This window comes from Leuciscus leuciscus (assembly GCF_965113295.1).
Source record: "Leuciscus leuciscus genome assembly, chromosome: 6".
Lineage (NCBI taxonomy): Eukaryota > Metazoa > Chordata > Actinopteri > Cypriniformes > Leuciscidae > Leuciscus > Leuciscus leuciscus.
This window is the reverse complement of record NC_138730.1, coordinates 20,899,025-20,913,557: the sequence shown is the minus strand read 5'-3', so window position 1 is coordinate 20,913,557 and position 14,533 is coordinate 20,899,025. Positions and strand designations below refer to the sequence as shown.

The 14,533-nt window shown below is 37.6% G+C and overlaps 2 protein-coding genes across 2 annotated transcripts; one reads left to right on the top strand and one right to left on the bottom strand.

Annotated features, from left to right (window-relative positions):
* Positions 1-243: 243 nt before the first annotated feature.
* Positions 244-8,013, top strand: pif1 (PIF1 5'-to-3' DNA helicase homolog). The gene is made up of 13 exons (XM_082172172.1): positions 244-330; positions 569-1,134; positions 1,647-1,776; positions 1,903-2,028; positions 2,348-2,501; positions 2,935-3,049; positions 4,393-4,499; positions 4,759-4,898; positions 5,189-5,295; positions 5,390-5,477; positions 6,596-6,741; positions 7,290-7,481; positions 7,752-8,013. Exons 2-13 carry the CDS (start codon positions 574-576, stop codon positions 7,803-7,805), a joined length of 1,920 nt encoding a protein of 639 aa, XP_082028298.1. The 5' UTR covers positions 244-330; positions 569-573; the 3' UTR covers positions 7,806-8,013.
* Positions 8,014-11,262: 3,249 nt separating this feature from the next.
* Positions 11,263-14,240, bottom strand: LOC309501271 (cytochrome b-c1 complex subunit 6, mitochondrial-like). Its single transcript, XM_082173309.1, has 4 exons — positions 14,113-14,240; positions 13,680-13,748; positions 12,778-12,939; positions 11,263-12,690 (listed from the first exon to the last, which is right to left on the bottom strand). Exons 1-4 carry the CDS (start codon positions 14,164-14,166, stop codon positions 12,658-12,660), a joined length of 318 nt encoding a protein of 105 aa, XP_082029435.1. The 5' UTR covers positions 14,167-14,240; the 3' UTR covers positions 11,263-12,657.
* Positions 14,241-14,533: the final 293 nt, after the last annotated feature.

Sequence of the window (14,533 nt, the reverse complement as noted above, 5' to 3'; positions counted from 1 at the left end):
TTACATTTTTATATTTGCAATGTATGACGCCTAGAAAGCAGACGCTCCAGTCCATGATGAGATGAATGCGCAAAAGAAAGATAATATAAACCAACGCCGTTTCATTGGTGGAGCGCTTGCTTGTAGGCGGAGCCGCTGCTTACGTTTAGGAAGCGCAATCGTTTATTGGATATTTGTTTAAATGCCTCCGCTTTGATTGGACAGTAGTTCGTCACAATCGACCAATCTTTGTAGAGCGGAACTATTTGAAAATCCTGCGTGAACAGCAACATATAAATGAACAGCTGGTGGTGCAGTGGTTGCTTGCTGTTTAAACAGCTCGTAAGAAAGGTGAGTTAGTCCTCTCTCTCTAAAGAAAAATAACAACACGACATTAACACGTACATGTATTTTAGGCTAAATTTGCCATTTCAGTTTAGATTAATGTTTGTTGCATGTATATTCTTTAATGTACAAATTGAAATGTATAACCCAAGCACTCGCTAAAGACTCATCGGTGTTAGTAAATGAGTTAAGTTATAAGATACTCAATCGCATGCTTTAATCGGTTCTTATATGTTCTTTCAAGGTAAAATGTTGGGACACATTGATCCCGCTGAGCTTCAGTGCACCGTGGCAGTGGAGCGCTTGAATCCTGCAGGTCAAGCCATCAAACGGCAGCTCATGCGCAAAGCCACCGTCACATTAGGGCGCAACGAGTTTCAGGAGATGGTCCTGCGTGTGCACGATGGCAAAGCTCCTCAGAACTTCATGCTGCGCGATTTCCAGCTCTTTACGCGCTTTGCAAAGGATGGTAAATGTACTGTTAAATTCGTCCCGGAGAGCACACAGGTTCTAGTCTCTGATTGTCCACCGGATCGTTTGAAGGTGTTCCTCAAGACGCTCAGCATCAAACATCAAGCATCCCAAAGCAACAAGCCTATGAGTGGTAGGGCTAAACTACGAGCCGGCCTTCCTAGAGCCTTTGAGACCGTCAGTCCTCTCCAGCTGAAAGATGTACAGAAAGCAAACGAGCTGAGAAGTAAAGTGAACGCCCCAATTCAACCCAAAGGTCCTTCAGAGAGACCTGTCAATAAGGTCTTGGGTGAAAGGAAACCAGTGAAAAGACCCAGACCTGATTGTGACGCTAGTCCGGTATGTTCAACCTTTTGTGTTAGGCCTACGTTCCTTTAATACTTTGCACATTTGTCTTGACAAATTATAAGCACAACTATTTTTATTAACTTTTTGTTAATTTTGATGCACCATTACTTAACTAAATTAAGTTGAAAAGAAAATGTCCTTTTCTCTTTAAAAGGAGGGTTTTGGCCTTTCCCACCTCAAAGGTCTTGACCTGTTCCAATGCATTTAACAATTAAACTATTAAAATAATTTTGGCCAATAAATTTCAGTTAATGGATATTCATTTATTAAACAATTTTACATGAAGTTTATTGTTGTAAAAACTATTGTAGTATCCACAATCATACAATTTCAATCATGTCTCACATTTTTATTTTTGTGAACTGTTTATTTTTGAGACTAAATATTTTTGGAAAGTTGAGCATCTTGTATCTACTATTTGCTGAAAAAGACTGCACAATGCTTGCTTTCAATACTATCATGTATTTAGCAGGATTATGGACTTAATAATTTATCTCTTTTAGGTTAAGGCGCTTCACCCCAATAAGAAGCCTGTCTTGGTTCTGCCCGTGGCACAAAAGCTAAGCAAAGAACAAACTGCAGTTCTCAATGCAGTCTTGAGTGGCAAGAATGTGTTTTTCACAGGCAGTGCAGGTAATGAACCGCACCGATTTATTTATGTTATTATTACTTATAGCCACAGATTAATATAATCTAGTTTCTTACAGAGGTATTTTTTTCATTGCGTTTCAAACACTACTGTTCATGGCTTTATTTTAGGAACAGGGAAGTCCTTCTTGCTCAAAAGGATTGTAGGCTCTCTGCCCCCAAAAAGCACATATGCGACTGCGAGCACTGGCGTCGCAGCCTGTCACATAGGAGGGACCACACTGCACAGTTTTGCAGGTAAGAAAATTTCAAGTTCAAATGATTTCGCTCATGTCTCTGAAAAGTGACTGCCAACGAATGCAAACATGCTACATGCATTCATTAGGAAATCTCCTCATATATAATTGATGATGGCAAAGGTTTTATGAAATGGCAGTATCCCTTCACCCCAAACCAAACAGTAATCATAGGTGACACATTTTATTTCAGTATGTACACAGCATAGGGTCACTTTTCTGAAGTGTCATATGATCAACACATTTCTCAAATCTATAAACAGAGTTGTGATGTTGTGTGCGAGTCACTTTTATTTTTTTTTTATCTCTCTTGTTATCAGGTATTGGGTCTGGCTCTGCTCCTCTTGAACAGTGTCTTGAGCTCGCTCAGCGTCCTGGGGTTCTGCAGCACTGGACCTCCTGCAAACACCTCATTATTGATGAGATCTCAATGGTGGAGGCCCAGTTCTTTGACAAACTGGAAGCCATAGCCAGGTGAGCAACACAGAGGGAACTTATGACAAAAATAAAGATAACTCCGTTAATGATACCGGTTTATTTCAGCACACTTAATTTTCCACATGGATAAAATTCAATTTACCATTATCAATTCATGTGGTGATAAGGGTTGTTGTTTTTTTCTTTAGTTTTTAATGGTTTAGTAGTTTCATTTAATGTGATTGGTTGCATCTGAATTTGTCACAACGAATTTTCTTCTGATGAACGCCAGATGGCAAATGAATTTTTGAATGTGATTTGGATCAGAAATTGAATACAAAATTAATCCAAACCATCAATTCTCCCAGTCCTAGTCTAGTACGTTTAAAAATTCTCATCTGTTCTGAAGGAGAGGAACAACACAAAATATTTCAATATTAGGTCAGAGTTGCCTTATTAGACAAGTGTCATCTGTATATTATTTTTCTAGGTCCATCAGAAGATCAACTGAGCCATTTGGAGGAATTCAGCTAATTGTGTGCGGAGACTTTCTTCAACTTCCACCTGTATCAAAAGGAAAAGACAAAGCTAACTTTTGTTTCCAGGTACTAGCCTCATTTAGGCATAGTTCATGCTTTTTCCACTTCAGCCTTGATCTGACTTGGCATTAAAGGTTTCATTCACCCCAAAATGAAAATTGACGTTTACTCGTCTTCATGACATTCCGAACTGATAAGACTTTCTTTCATCTTCAAAACATACATGATATTTTTAATGAAACCTTAGAGGTTTCTGTCCCGTGGTTGAAAGTCCGTTGCCTTAACTTTGATGCTTCAAAAAGTTCATAAAGCTGTTGCAAAGGTAATCCATATGAATAGAGCAGTTTATTAATCTATAAACATATATTAATGCACATACTTTTTTTTTTTTTTTTTACAATATCTTTATGAACCTGTAAGTTATTTGTTGGAATGGATTTTCAGTGGAGGGGCAGAAATAGAAGAATTACATTTAATTTGTTTTTAAAAAAAGTTTCTTTTGTAGTCTCATTCACTAAGCAACCGTATGCACACATTTGTGCGTGACCTCTTTGTGTGAACGTTTTCATAAGCAAATCATGATTCGGCAAAAACGTTCGTACTAAAATGTATTCTAAATTTATGAAAAAATGTAGGAACAAGTGAAACCACTTGTACACAAAGCACTTTCTCTGTGCGACCTTATGTTAAGTTATATTTCATCTTAACAATGACTATAATTAAATGATTAATAAATGATACAATTTAATTTTATCATATACAGTGAAACTGTAAGAAGCTGCGTTATAGCTTCAGCTGCAAGGTTTCTCTAAAAAAAAAGAGCAGATTTATGTGTATGTACAGCTGACTTATGAGAGGTCTGTAATCTGGGTCTGGATAAGTGTTTGAACTGGTTTTGAGAATGACACCTGGGGTTGCTCGAGGCACTTGTAGAGCGGCATTTGTTTGACGAAAGCGTGTGTGGAAAGTCCTTATAAGGAGATGTTTGGGTGTGTTTTATGCAAATGAGTAACCTTGCACGCAGCTGCTCATTTAGAATGCTCCAAATTCACTAACATCACAACGAGATTAAGAACAAATTCATGTGCGTATGCATGCGTTGTGATTTAGGCAGAGATTTTTTTTTTTTTTTTTTGTGAGAAGTTCTCCTGTGCGTACAAATTAAATAATCCACACAATTATTAGTGAATCCACTGTTTGAAGATGGATGAAAGTAAAGTGAGTAAATCATGAGAATTTTCATTTGTGGACGATCTATCCCTTTAAGAATACATTGTAATATCTTGAAATTTGACAAGATGGAGAAAGTTGGTTTTAATTTCTATGTGCATAATTGTTTTTGGGTTAGCATCTGGATATCCACTGTGCATGTTTCTAAGAGTAAGATGCACAATTTATTTTGCCTGCAGTCGAGAAGCTGGCGGAAGTGTATCCACATGAACATGGAGCTGATGGAGGTGCGCAGACAAACAGACAAGGCCTTCATTTCTCTCCTGCAGGCTGTGAGAGTGGGCAGGTACTGAGCTCTCACCACGGCCACCGTTCAGTGCAGTGACTCACTGGCTCGGGGGGTGTTTTTGGGATGCAATCCCTGAGGTTCATGGTCAGTTTTTTTCCATGACCTTAAGTGGATCTCGTAGGTGTTTTAAAAAAAAATATTTACACGACTTGTAGTGGGGAACTTTTACGCTACATCTTGTAATCAGTGAAGTTGTGAATTGACTGAGTTTGTCAGCATGTTGATCCTATTGTAACAGTGGCTCTCCATGCTGTAGAGTCACAGAGGAAGTTACCACACAGCTGCTGAGGAGTGCCAATCACTGCATCGAGAGGGATGGTATCCTAGCAACCAGGCTGTGCACGCACAAGGATGATGTGGAGCTCACCAATGAGAATAAACTCAAACAGTTACCAGGTTGGTCATACTGAAACCTAATTTGAAAGTGGATATGTGTGAAATGTGACGTGGTTTGCTGGTCGCATCAGGTGGTGGCTGTTCTGGTATCACTGTCAATTCTGTTGCATTGATGGGTTTGAATGAGATCACCAGAAACTGAAATAGTTTCTAGAAATCTACCATCTGATTCACGAGTGACATAAGGCACTAGAAACCATGTAGGACCATGTTTTTACACAAACTGTAAGATGAGCGAAATCCAGAGATAAGGTATTTTACACATTTCTAAGTCTCTTGTTTACTTGCAGGGGCCGTGCGAGTATTCGAAGCTGTGGATAGTGACCCTATGCTGGTTCAGACCATTGACGCCCAGAGTCCAGTGAGTCGGCTGTTACAGCTGAAAGTGGGCGCTCAGGTTGGTGTTTTATCTCCTCCTGGCTAACATGTGCTCTTTTTCTTTCTTTTTTTTTTAAATGTCAAATGTTGCAAGAACCTTTTTATTTGTTTAGGTCATGCTTACAAAAAACCTGGATGTCCAGAGGGGTCTAGTGAATGGAGCCAGAGGAGTAGTGGTTGACTTTCAGCCAGGGAATCAAGGTACGGCTGACTGCAAAACATTGGCAGGCACTTCCAAAACGCATTGTATTTTACTAATTTTACTTTCTCTCTCACAAGTGTGTTGTTTTTATGAAAATGCCATGATAAAAAAAACAATACTGCTATTAGCAAATAAATGGTTAAATCTCACAAAGAATGTCTTGTTTTTCAAAAGAAATAAGCTATTCTGTTTTGTAAGAAGGAATTGAAAGTATTATTTTAGGACCATTAAGATTAATTGTTTTGTGACGTCCAAACAGCATGATATAACTACCTATATGCCAGCAGCCATATCACCCTGTAGCCCAAGACTGGTTGCCCACTGAAGCTAACCTGGGCTGAGCCTGGTTAGTGCCTGGATGGGAGACCTCCTGAGAAAACCAGGTTGCTGCTGGGAGGTGTTAGTTAGGCCAGCAGGGGGCGCTCACCCTGTGGTCTGTGTGGGTCCTAACGCCCCAGTGTAGTGACGGGGACACTACACTGTCAAAAGATCACCGTCCTTCGGATGAGATGTAAAACAGAGGTCCTGACTCTCTGTGGTCATTAAAAATCCATTCCACCCATTGGCCCTTACCAATCATGGCCTCCTAATAATCCCTTTACATTGAATTGGCTCTATCACTCTCTCTCCTCTCTCCACCTATAGCTGGTGTGTGTTGAGCGCACTGGCGCCGTTGTACTGTGGCTGCCGTCGCATCATCCAAGTGGATGCTCCACACTGGTGGTGGTTGAGGAGAGATCCCCTGATATGATTGTAAAAAGCTCTTTGGGTGTACAGTAGTACATATGAAAGCGCTATATAAATGCCTCATTCTATTACTGATGATGATAATTCATTATTGTCCAGTTTCATTTAGTACCACAGAAGTTACACACTTTTTAAAGTAAGATTTCATATATTTGAATTACTCATTGCTGTAATAAAATTAGGGGGATGTCAATTTAAAATGTTCATATTTTTATTCCGACATGTTCTTAACTGGCTTTCAGATTTACGCAAATATCTTTCATTGATTGCTGTACGTGGCTGGTTCTAGAACACCAACATATTTCAGAGCATTTGAACGCATGCAGTGAGATGTGACGTCCCATCATTCGTCAATACCCCTCTCCCACAGGTCTCCCTCGGGTGCGATTCCTCTGCGGGGCTGTTGAGGTAATGAAGAGAGAGCGTTGGATTTTTAAAGCGTCCGGGGGGCTGTACCTGAGCCGACAGCAGCTGCCACTCAAACTGGCCTGGGCCATTTCAATCCACAAGAGTCAGGTGAGCTCTACTATGAAGCCCCATCAAAACTCATTATGCATAGTGAGTCAAACCTGCATCAGCTGAATGCATAGAATGAAATCTAATATTACGAGATTGTGCTGTTGATCTCCTACTGTTCTGGGTCCTAGAGGAAATGATCATGCCATTTTCATTGCATGTCCCATTAAAATAAAATGACTTGGCTCAGGAACAGTGTTTCTGTGCATCTGTGAACAGATGCTCAGGACTATGGTTCTGGCTTCTGTATTGACTCAATAACTAGTCACCATGTTTACCCATCATTTCTGACCTTTTCTGTGCCTTCTGCACTGATGAACTGTCAAAGTTGTTGCAAAGAGTGTCAGTAATTAAGCTCATTGGGTGTCTGGCAAATGTTTCAGAAACACTGCATGTGGCACATCCCAATGCTCAGTGGGGGAACTGAAAATTCCTCACTATAAACATGTGGGCCTAAATCTCGCTGTGTAATTAGTTCAAAATGAGTTTTTCTTAAATTGCTAGATTGAAGTAAATTGCTGGTGTCTTGATTTGTTTGGTGTGTTTAGGGCATGACTTTGGATTGCGTGGAGATCTCTTTGGCGCGTGTGTTTGAGAGTGGCCAGGCTTATGTTGCTCTGTCACGGGCTCGGAGCCTGGAAGGCCTGCGTGTGATGGACTTTGATCCTCGAGTGGTGCAGGCCAACCAGGACGTGCTGCTCTTCTATAAGCGACTGAGGAAAGAGAGACTCCTCATGCAGGTCAGTCCACTTTAGACAATCACTCTGTTCCTCAGACAATTACCCTTTTCTGTATTCTACCAGACCGGAGCGATTTAAAAGATTGAATCTAAATGATCTTAGATTGTCTTATAAAAGGCCCCCAGGAAGCTCAAATTTACTGGATGATTTTATATTAGTTGTGAATCATTTCAGAATTCAAATTGGCCAATTTAAATTTTCAACAAGGTTACCAATGATTTAGTAAGTTTATTATACGTTCTGATTCAAATTTTTCTTTTCTTCCCCCAGTCCTCAATGAATGACTTTGTTGGACTGAGCAATAAGGAGAATTACCCTTGGTGAGGAAGTGACGGGAAGCTCTAGTTTTCATATGCACTGTGTGCATGGATGCATCAGGAACATGAATTCATTTAATTCATTTAGTGTTTTTCTTATTGGATAAATTATGCTGCTTTCAGCTGAATATTTATTTTTATAATTACTGTCTAAACTTTTATTTTGACCTTGTTTTTCTTTTAATAAAATTATTTTATGGTTTTATATACATGAATTGGGTATGAAAGTCTCAGGTTTATATGCTTTTCATCAGGCCAAATTGTTATCAGTGCCTAAGCAGGGTTTTGCTTGTGGCAATGGTTGTAAAAAAAAATTTTTTCTTTATGATTTGATTTGGTAATGTTAGTTGAATATTCCTTCTCATTGAGGTTAGCTGTAGTGGCTAAACAGGATGTTTGCCACTACAGCTAACCTTAATGAGTAAGAACATTTTTATATTACAGGGGAAAGAGTAAGAATTTATTTTAAAAGGGACAATGCACATTAATATGAGCACTTACACTGTATGGCTAAAACAGCACATTTACATGATAGTCTCATTTTCATCTGTAGTTCCTGGCAGGTTGACCGTAAATGAGTACATAAAACATTAAGAATCATTCAAAATGCGTTCCAGCAAACATGGCCATAACCAGAGCATATTAACACAAACACAATTATTTTAAATCTAAGGAGACAGAAACAAGCCTCTACTCCTAATTATGAAGACTTTTGTTAATAGACTAATTGTTTTATCCAATAACCAATGTTTTATAAATAAAATTCCAGGTATGCGCTTCAGTGGTATTGTACAATCCCATCTAGTAGATGAGTTATGATTTTTGTCTAATAAACTCATTAAGTTTGGTCATATCATACCACGTTTTATACACAAATAAAATATCTGCAAATTTAATCATAATTTTCCCAGTTTAAAATAGTTAATTTTACAGTGATATACATTTGACTTATCCAATATTTTCAAAGCCTGCAGACTATAGTCTTTCTATAGATTATAATGTAGTCCCACCTGTCTGCGTCTAGCTGGTGAAGCAGTAGTTCATATGTGAGAAGATCATGGCATTCATATATAACTGAGGTCTCAAAAGTTAAATTATTCCTAATGGGTCTACAATTTACCAGATTAAAATTAATCCTATTCCTAATTATTATAATTGATGTAACTTGTGAATCTATTACGCTTGCTTGAATATTTATACTCCTGCACTACTGATAATCTTCTTCCTTCCTGCTGCTATAACATCTGGATCTGGATGTCTGTTTGCAGACTTTAAAAAACATACGGTTTTATTAACATTTAACAGACTTAGAGAGATTGACCATTGCAGCTGATAATTCTTCTGCAGCTTGCTTTTTGCTTTTAGCATGCAAGTAGATGGACAAACATCTGGTAGATCATTGATATACAAACTGAATAACAAAGGACCAAATGTTGAACCCTGAGGTACGCCAACAGGATTGAGTATTTGTGAGGTCTTAGTCTACCAGAACTCACTGTTTTCTATCAGTACTTTTTGTGAGAAATATATATTTGATAACTTATTAACTTCTTGATCTACTGTGTCGAATGCCTTCTTTAAATCCAGTTAGACAGCCCCCACTACACCTCCTTTGTCCAATTTATATTTTCTAAAAGAAAACCATTTTCATTTTCTGTGGAATGATACTTTCAAAACCCAAATTGCATCAGATGTAATGAGTATGGAGTACTATTCAAATGTGATATCTGTTCAGAAATCCATTTTTCTGCAATTTAGATCCTGCTGGTAGGATACTAATTGACTTTAACTATAGACACGTGATCACCTGGTTTGAACAGTGATATAATTATTGCAGTTTTCCAAGCACTTTGAAACACAAAATCTTATAGACCAAATAACAATTTTAAAATGAGAATTAGTGCCTCTTTATTGGTTTAAAAAAATACTGGCTCTATCCCATATCTATCTTTTGCTCTTGAACAGTTAAGAGAAGAAATAATCATATTTACTTTAGAATTGGTCACTTCTCTAACATTTAAAATGTATGGGTGTAACATTACGTAATTTGAACAAGGAACATTCTGAATCAAAGATTTTGTAGAATCTATAAAAAAAATTATGAAATGCTTCTGCCACCCTACATGGATCATTAGTCATATTTCCCTTCTATATTTAATTGTATTCTGATATATATGTATATATACTCATACTCTAGCTTCACAGATATCCTTAATACAAATTTGCTTTCACCTTTCTAAGCTCCTTTACAACCTTATTTCTTAATGTGGTAAATAAACGCCAGTCATTTTCCATCTTAAACCAGGGGCCTGTACCGTGATGGTAGTTGAACAAACTCAAGAGTTGCAGGATTAGTTTCGAGTTGACAAAACCAATCCAACCAGGCTTTGTTGGCACCATGATACTGATAATCAACTCAGGCTTTGATCCGGAGTTTAGGTGTGACATCAGTAGCGAACAGCCAATCACATGCTGAGAAAGTGAAACTGCGATTCATTTCTCGCAAGAGAAGCAGCGCGATTCACTTATTAAATAAAAGTATTACAATATTAAGAATTTAAAGGGGACCTATTATGCCCCTTTTCACAAGTTGTAAAATAAGTCTCTGATGTCCTCAGAGTGTGTATGTGATGTTTTAGCTCAAAATACCCAACAGATCATTTTTTTTTACAGCATGTTTAAATTGTCATTTTTTGGGGCTCAGAAAAACGAGCTGTTTTAGTGTGTGCCCTTTAAATGCAAATAAGCTGCTGCTGCACGACACAGGGGAGCTTCATGAGCTCGCTCTCAGTCTCTCAGGACAAATTCATCTCACGGAATGATGATAATAATATCAGAAACTCCCAGTAACGGTGTTCATTTCGACCCGGAGTCGGACAATAATGCCTACAGAGTCAGAGATGGAACAGGTATAGTTTAGTAGTTTAATTACGGTTATAACGTATTTGTCATCTGCTTGTATGTATCCACTATTACCGTAATAGCCTACAAGTCTGCTGTTTCGGACAAGGTCCGAATGATGATCAAACATATACTGATGAGTTTAATAAAGTTTATTGTACATAACACAAAAGATGAAGCATCAGTTTTACTCCAGAAAATCACCGTAAGAGCTGAGTAAACACAGTAAGTTTGTTATAAGAAGTGCGCAAGTACATAAACGAATTTCGGAAGAGTTGCGGGAGCATTTTCTTTAAAAACAAAATAATTACACCTCGTCTTCAGCGGCTGCCTCAGATTTCGGGAGTAAATAGAGAGAGCTATGTGGATTAATACATCCAGCCACACAACACCTACAACGCTTGGGAGACATTCTCGTCAGTACAACTCGCTGTGAACTCGATCAGGGCGGGTCTATGTTAGAATGGCAGTGTCTGTCAACACTCGTGGGCGGGGCCTGTGCTAGTGACGTCACTAAAACAGCATTCTGAAAACAGGTCGTTGGGAGACACTGAGTGGAGTGGATTTGTATCACTATTGGGTGGTTGTGTACACACACTGCCAACACACATTTATGTCCAAACAGCATGCAAAAGTGAATTTTGCATAATAGGTCCCCTTTAAACAAATTTACACAGCAAGAAGAAAATAGCTGTCTATGAAAGAGGACAACTAAAAGAAAAAGTCTTGCTACTGTTTATCAGTGCAAGTAAAAGTTGTGAAGTTAGTTTATACAGTTGATAAAAGTATGGAGAGAATTGAACATTTGAGCTCACATGTAGTCATTTTATAGCTTTATCTATTGATTCTAAAGCGTATTCATATTACCTTTTATATATTTATTCATTTAAACTCTGCGTAATAATAATTGATGAACTAAAATTGTACGTGTGATCGATTAAGGGTACAAATCATACACATTTTTTTTTCTAATTAAGCATTACTAAAAGCCAGACGAGTTTGTCTTTAAAAATCATTTGTTATGTAGTGACCTTTAATTTGGAGCAGAAACAGGTGGAGTGACTTTATCCTTTGCTCACAGCTGATTGGTCCAGTTCGGTTTGCAACCTCTTACCTGGAACATCACCTGCGCCGGAACAGGTTAGCCATGGAGTGTAGTTACTATGGCGATGAACACTGCTATAAGTCAAACCACTTTCATAGTGCCTGAAACTCAGGGTTGGCGCAAACTAAACTGAAACATACCTGGCCAGTAGCCACCTAAACCGGCTTCATGGTATAGGCCCCTGAGAGCTAACTTAATAGCATGAATATTTCCCCCTCGTAGTTTTAATCTCATTAAATCTGTATAAAAGCAGGTGAAACTGAGTTTCAGTTAGATGCTTAGTCATGTTTCTCCTGTGGAAATCCTGAGGCTTTTACATAGCACATGGAAAACTATGGAATTAATAATCCAGTTGCTAGATAAAATGAAAAACCTACTTTCATGGGCTGTTCTTGCTTGCAACACTGCTGTAACAAAATCCAAACAAAAATGGTCTCCTTTTATAAAAAAAAATCTAAGCTTACCAGATAAAAAAAAAATAAAAAAATTGTCTATGATATTAACTGACAGCGAGAGGGGAGACTAGCCAAAAATTCAATGTCTACTGCCACCATGTGGGACTATGTGTAATTGCAATATCATAGTTTTGATGTGACTCCTGGAAAGCAGAATATACATTTTACTTTTTTTTTTTTTACATATACAAGTTACATTTTTGGTCACATGTGTAAACAAAAGAACCAACTAATATGTAAATGTAGGCAAAGAGATGTACATGAAGTCTACACACATTTATTCACATACAACACAACTACAAGTTTTGAGATTTGTTTATGCTTGTTCTGTACTTTTTAAATACACATCTACAGCTGAGATAATCCACTGGATGAAAGGATAGTGTCTCAGAGGGGCTTCATTTAACCGAACTGAAGAGCTTTTGTGCAACCTGGAAGACAATGATAATATTACAATATTACAACAATGTTTTTAAGAACACTGTTTGAGCCCCTAGTAGGGGCTGAGAGTGACTTACGCAGTGGTCCCGTGCATGTAGAAAGTCAAACAGCTCCTCTGTGCAGTCCTCTTCAGTGTGTGACCGTGAGCCAACTCGAGTTTCACAAGCTTCTAGTCTTTCTTGTGCATGCATGCAATGTGCCGTCTGCTCACATTTCTGTCTTATTGTTTCTAAGGGGTCCTGCAGGGGGCCAGACACTGTTTAATCTATATGACAATCACCTCTCCTTCAGCAATGATGCTTTTATTTGTTTAGTCTTTACTTTAATAAACTAAAAAGACAAACTTAAATTTGCCTAAAACTGGCTGGGATTTTCATTTCCCAGCATGCTTTGCCTTGGCACTCGAAGGGGAGAGTAAATGCTAAAATTAAGTGTTACATAATGTTTTTTGTGCAAGATAAATGTTAAGCAAGATATTTAGTAGTTTAATGCTTTGTTATACTAATTTAGAAGAGTTTTTTTTTTTTTTTTTTTTTTGAGGGGTTACCATTAACGTTACATCATCACAAGTGGAGCATGAACTTGGTTTGAGCATAATTGTATGTTAAATGTTCTCTATTGTTTTACTCTTACACCAACTGCTATGCTAATGTTATCAAAGCATCACCAATTAGCTAGTTATATCTAGTAGTTACATTTTCACTACTAATATTTAAATTGAGATAACATTATCATTTTAAGTTAAATGTATGAATTTACCTGCTCAATTTTCAAGTTAGGACTAGGAGCAATTAAAACCTATGAGTACAAAATTTAAATCTGCCAGTTCTGCTTTCTTAATTTCTGATTTTCTTAACTTAATTTTGATGTTGCTGATTACCTCAAATTAAATTTTTCCCCAATTATTCAGGTTTACAGTGTGTGTGTGTGTATCTTACTGTTTAAGGATCCGATTTTATGTAATACTGTAAAAACATACCACCATCTCTTCTTCCTCCTCATCAGCACCATCTTCTCCCGCATCTTCCTCCTCTATTGGTGTTTGTTCCTTTACAAATAAATGGACAAGAGCCACAAACATATTGTAATATACTACATAACATTATTTTTATTTATTTTTGTGTGGGATGAACAATTTTGTGGTCCTCCTAAGTAAGTGATATCATTGTGTTGTGTTTTATAGTCATTTTAATGTATTTGCAATGTAAGCGTCATAAATTAAATACATTATAATACTATATTAAACGTGTTAGGCCAGGCTTGAAATATCAGAACTGTTTTCTTATCTTTATGTCAGGACAGCTGACATGTAAGAATCGGCTTGCCTGTTTATACAATGACGTGCCAGTTGCATAACTTCACAAATGCACTTTCTTTAAACTACAGTAAAACTCTCAAATTAGTGGCCGTACCTCCTCCACCTCGTCAGGCTGTCCATGTTTGATCGTTTCCCTTTCAAAAACCATACTTGTATGTTTTGAATTCACACTTAAAAGGCGCAAAGGTCAACCGCTAAACGTAAAGTTGAGCTGCATGTGTGTATATATCATAGGGATGCGAATTTACGAATTCTACTATGGTAAAGGATTAGCTTATGAATATTAATTAGGAACGCTATTGGATAGTTCCAATAAACGTCAGAATGAGCTTATGAGTTCAGCCTTCGCAATAGTATGGGCACACGAAAGAAATTTCTGGAAAGTTCTAATGTTTTATGCACTTTATCCATTATATATTTTGTAATATATTGGTGAATAAATAAATTAAAAACAAAAAAGAAAATGTATATTGTTTTATATATTCACAATCACAAGTAATCACTTGTATGCGCGA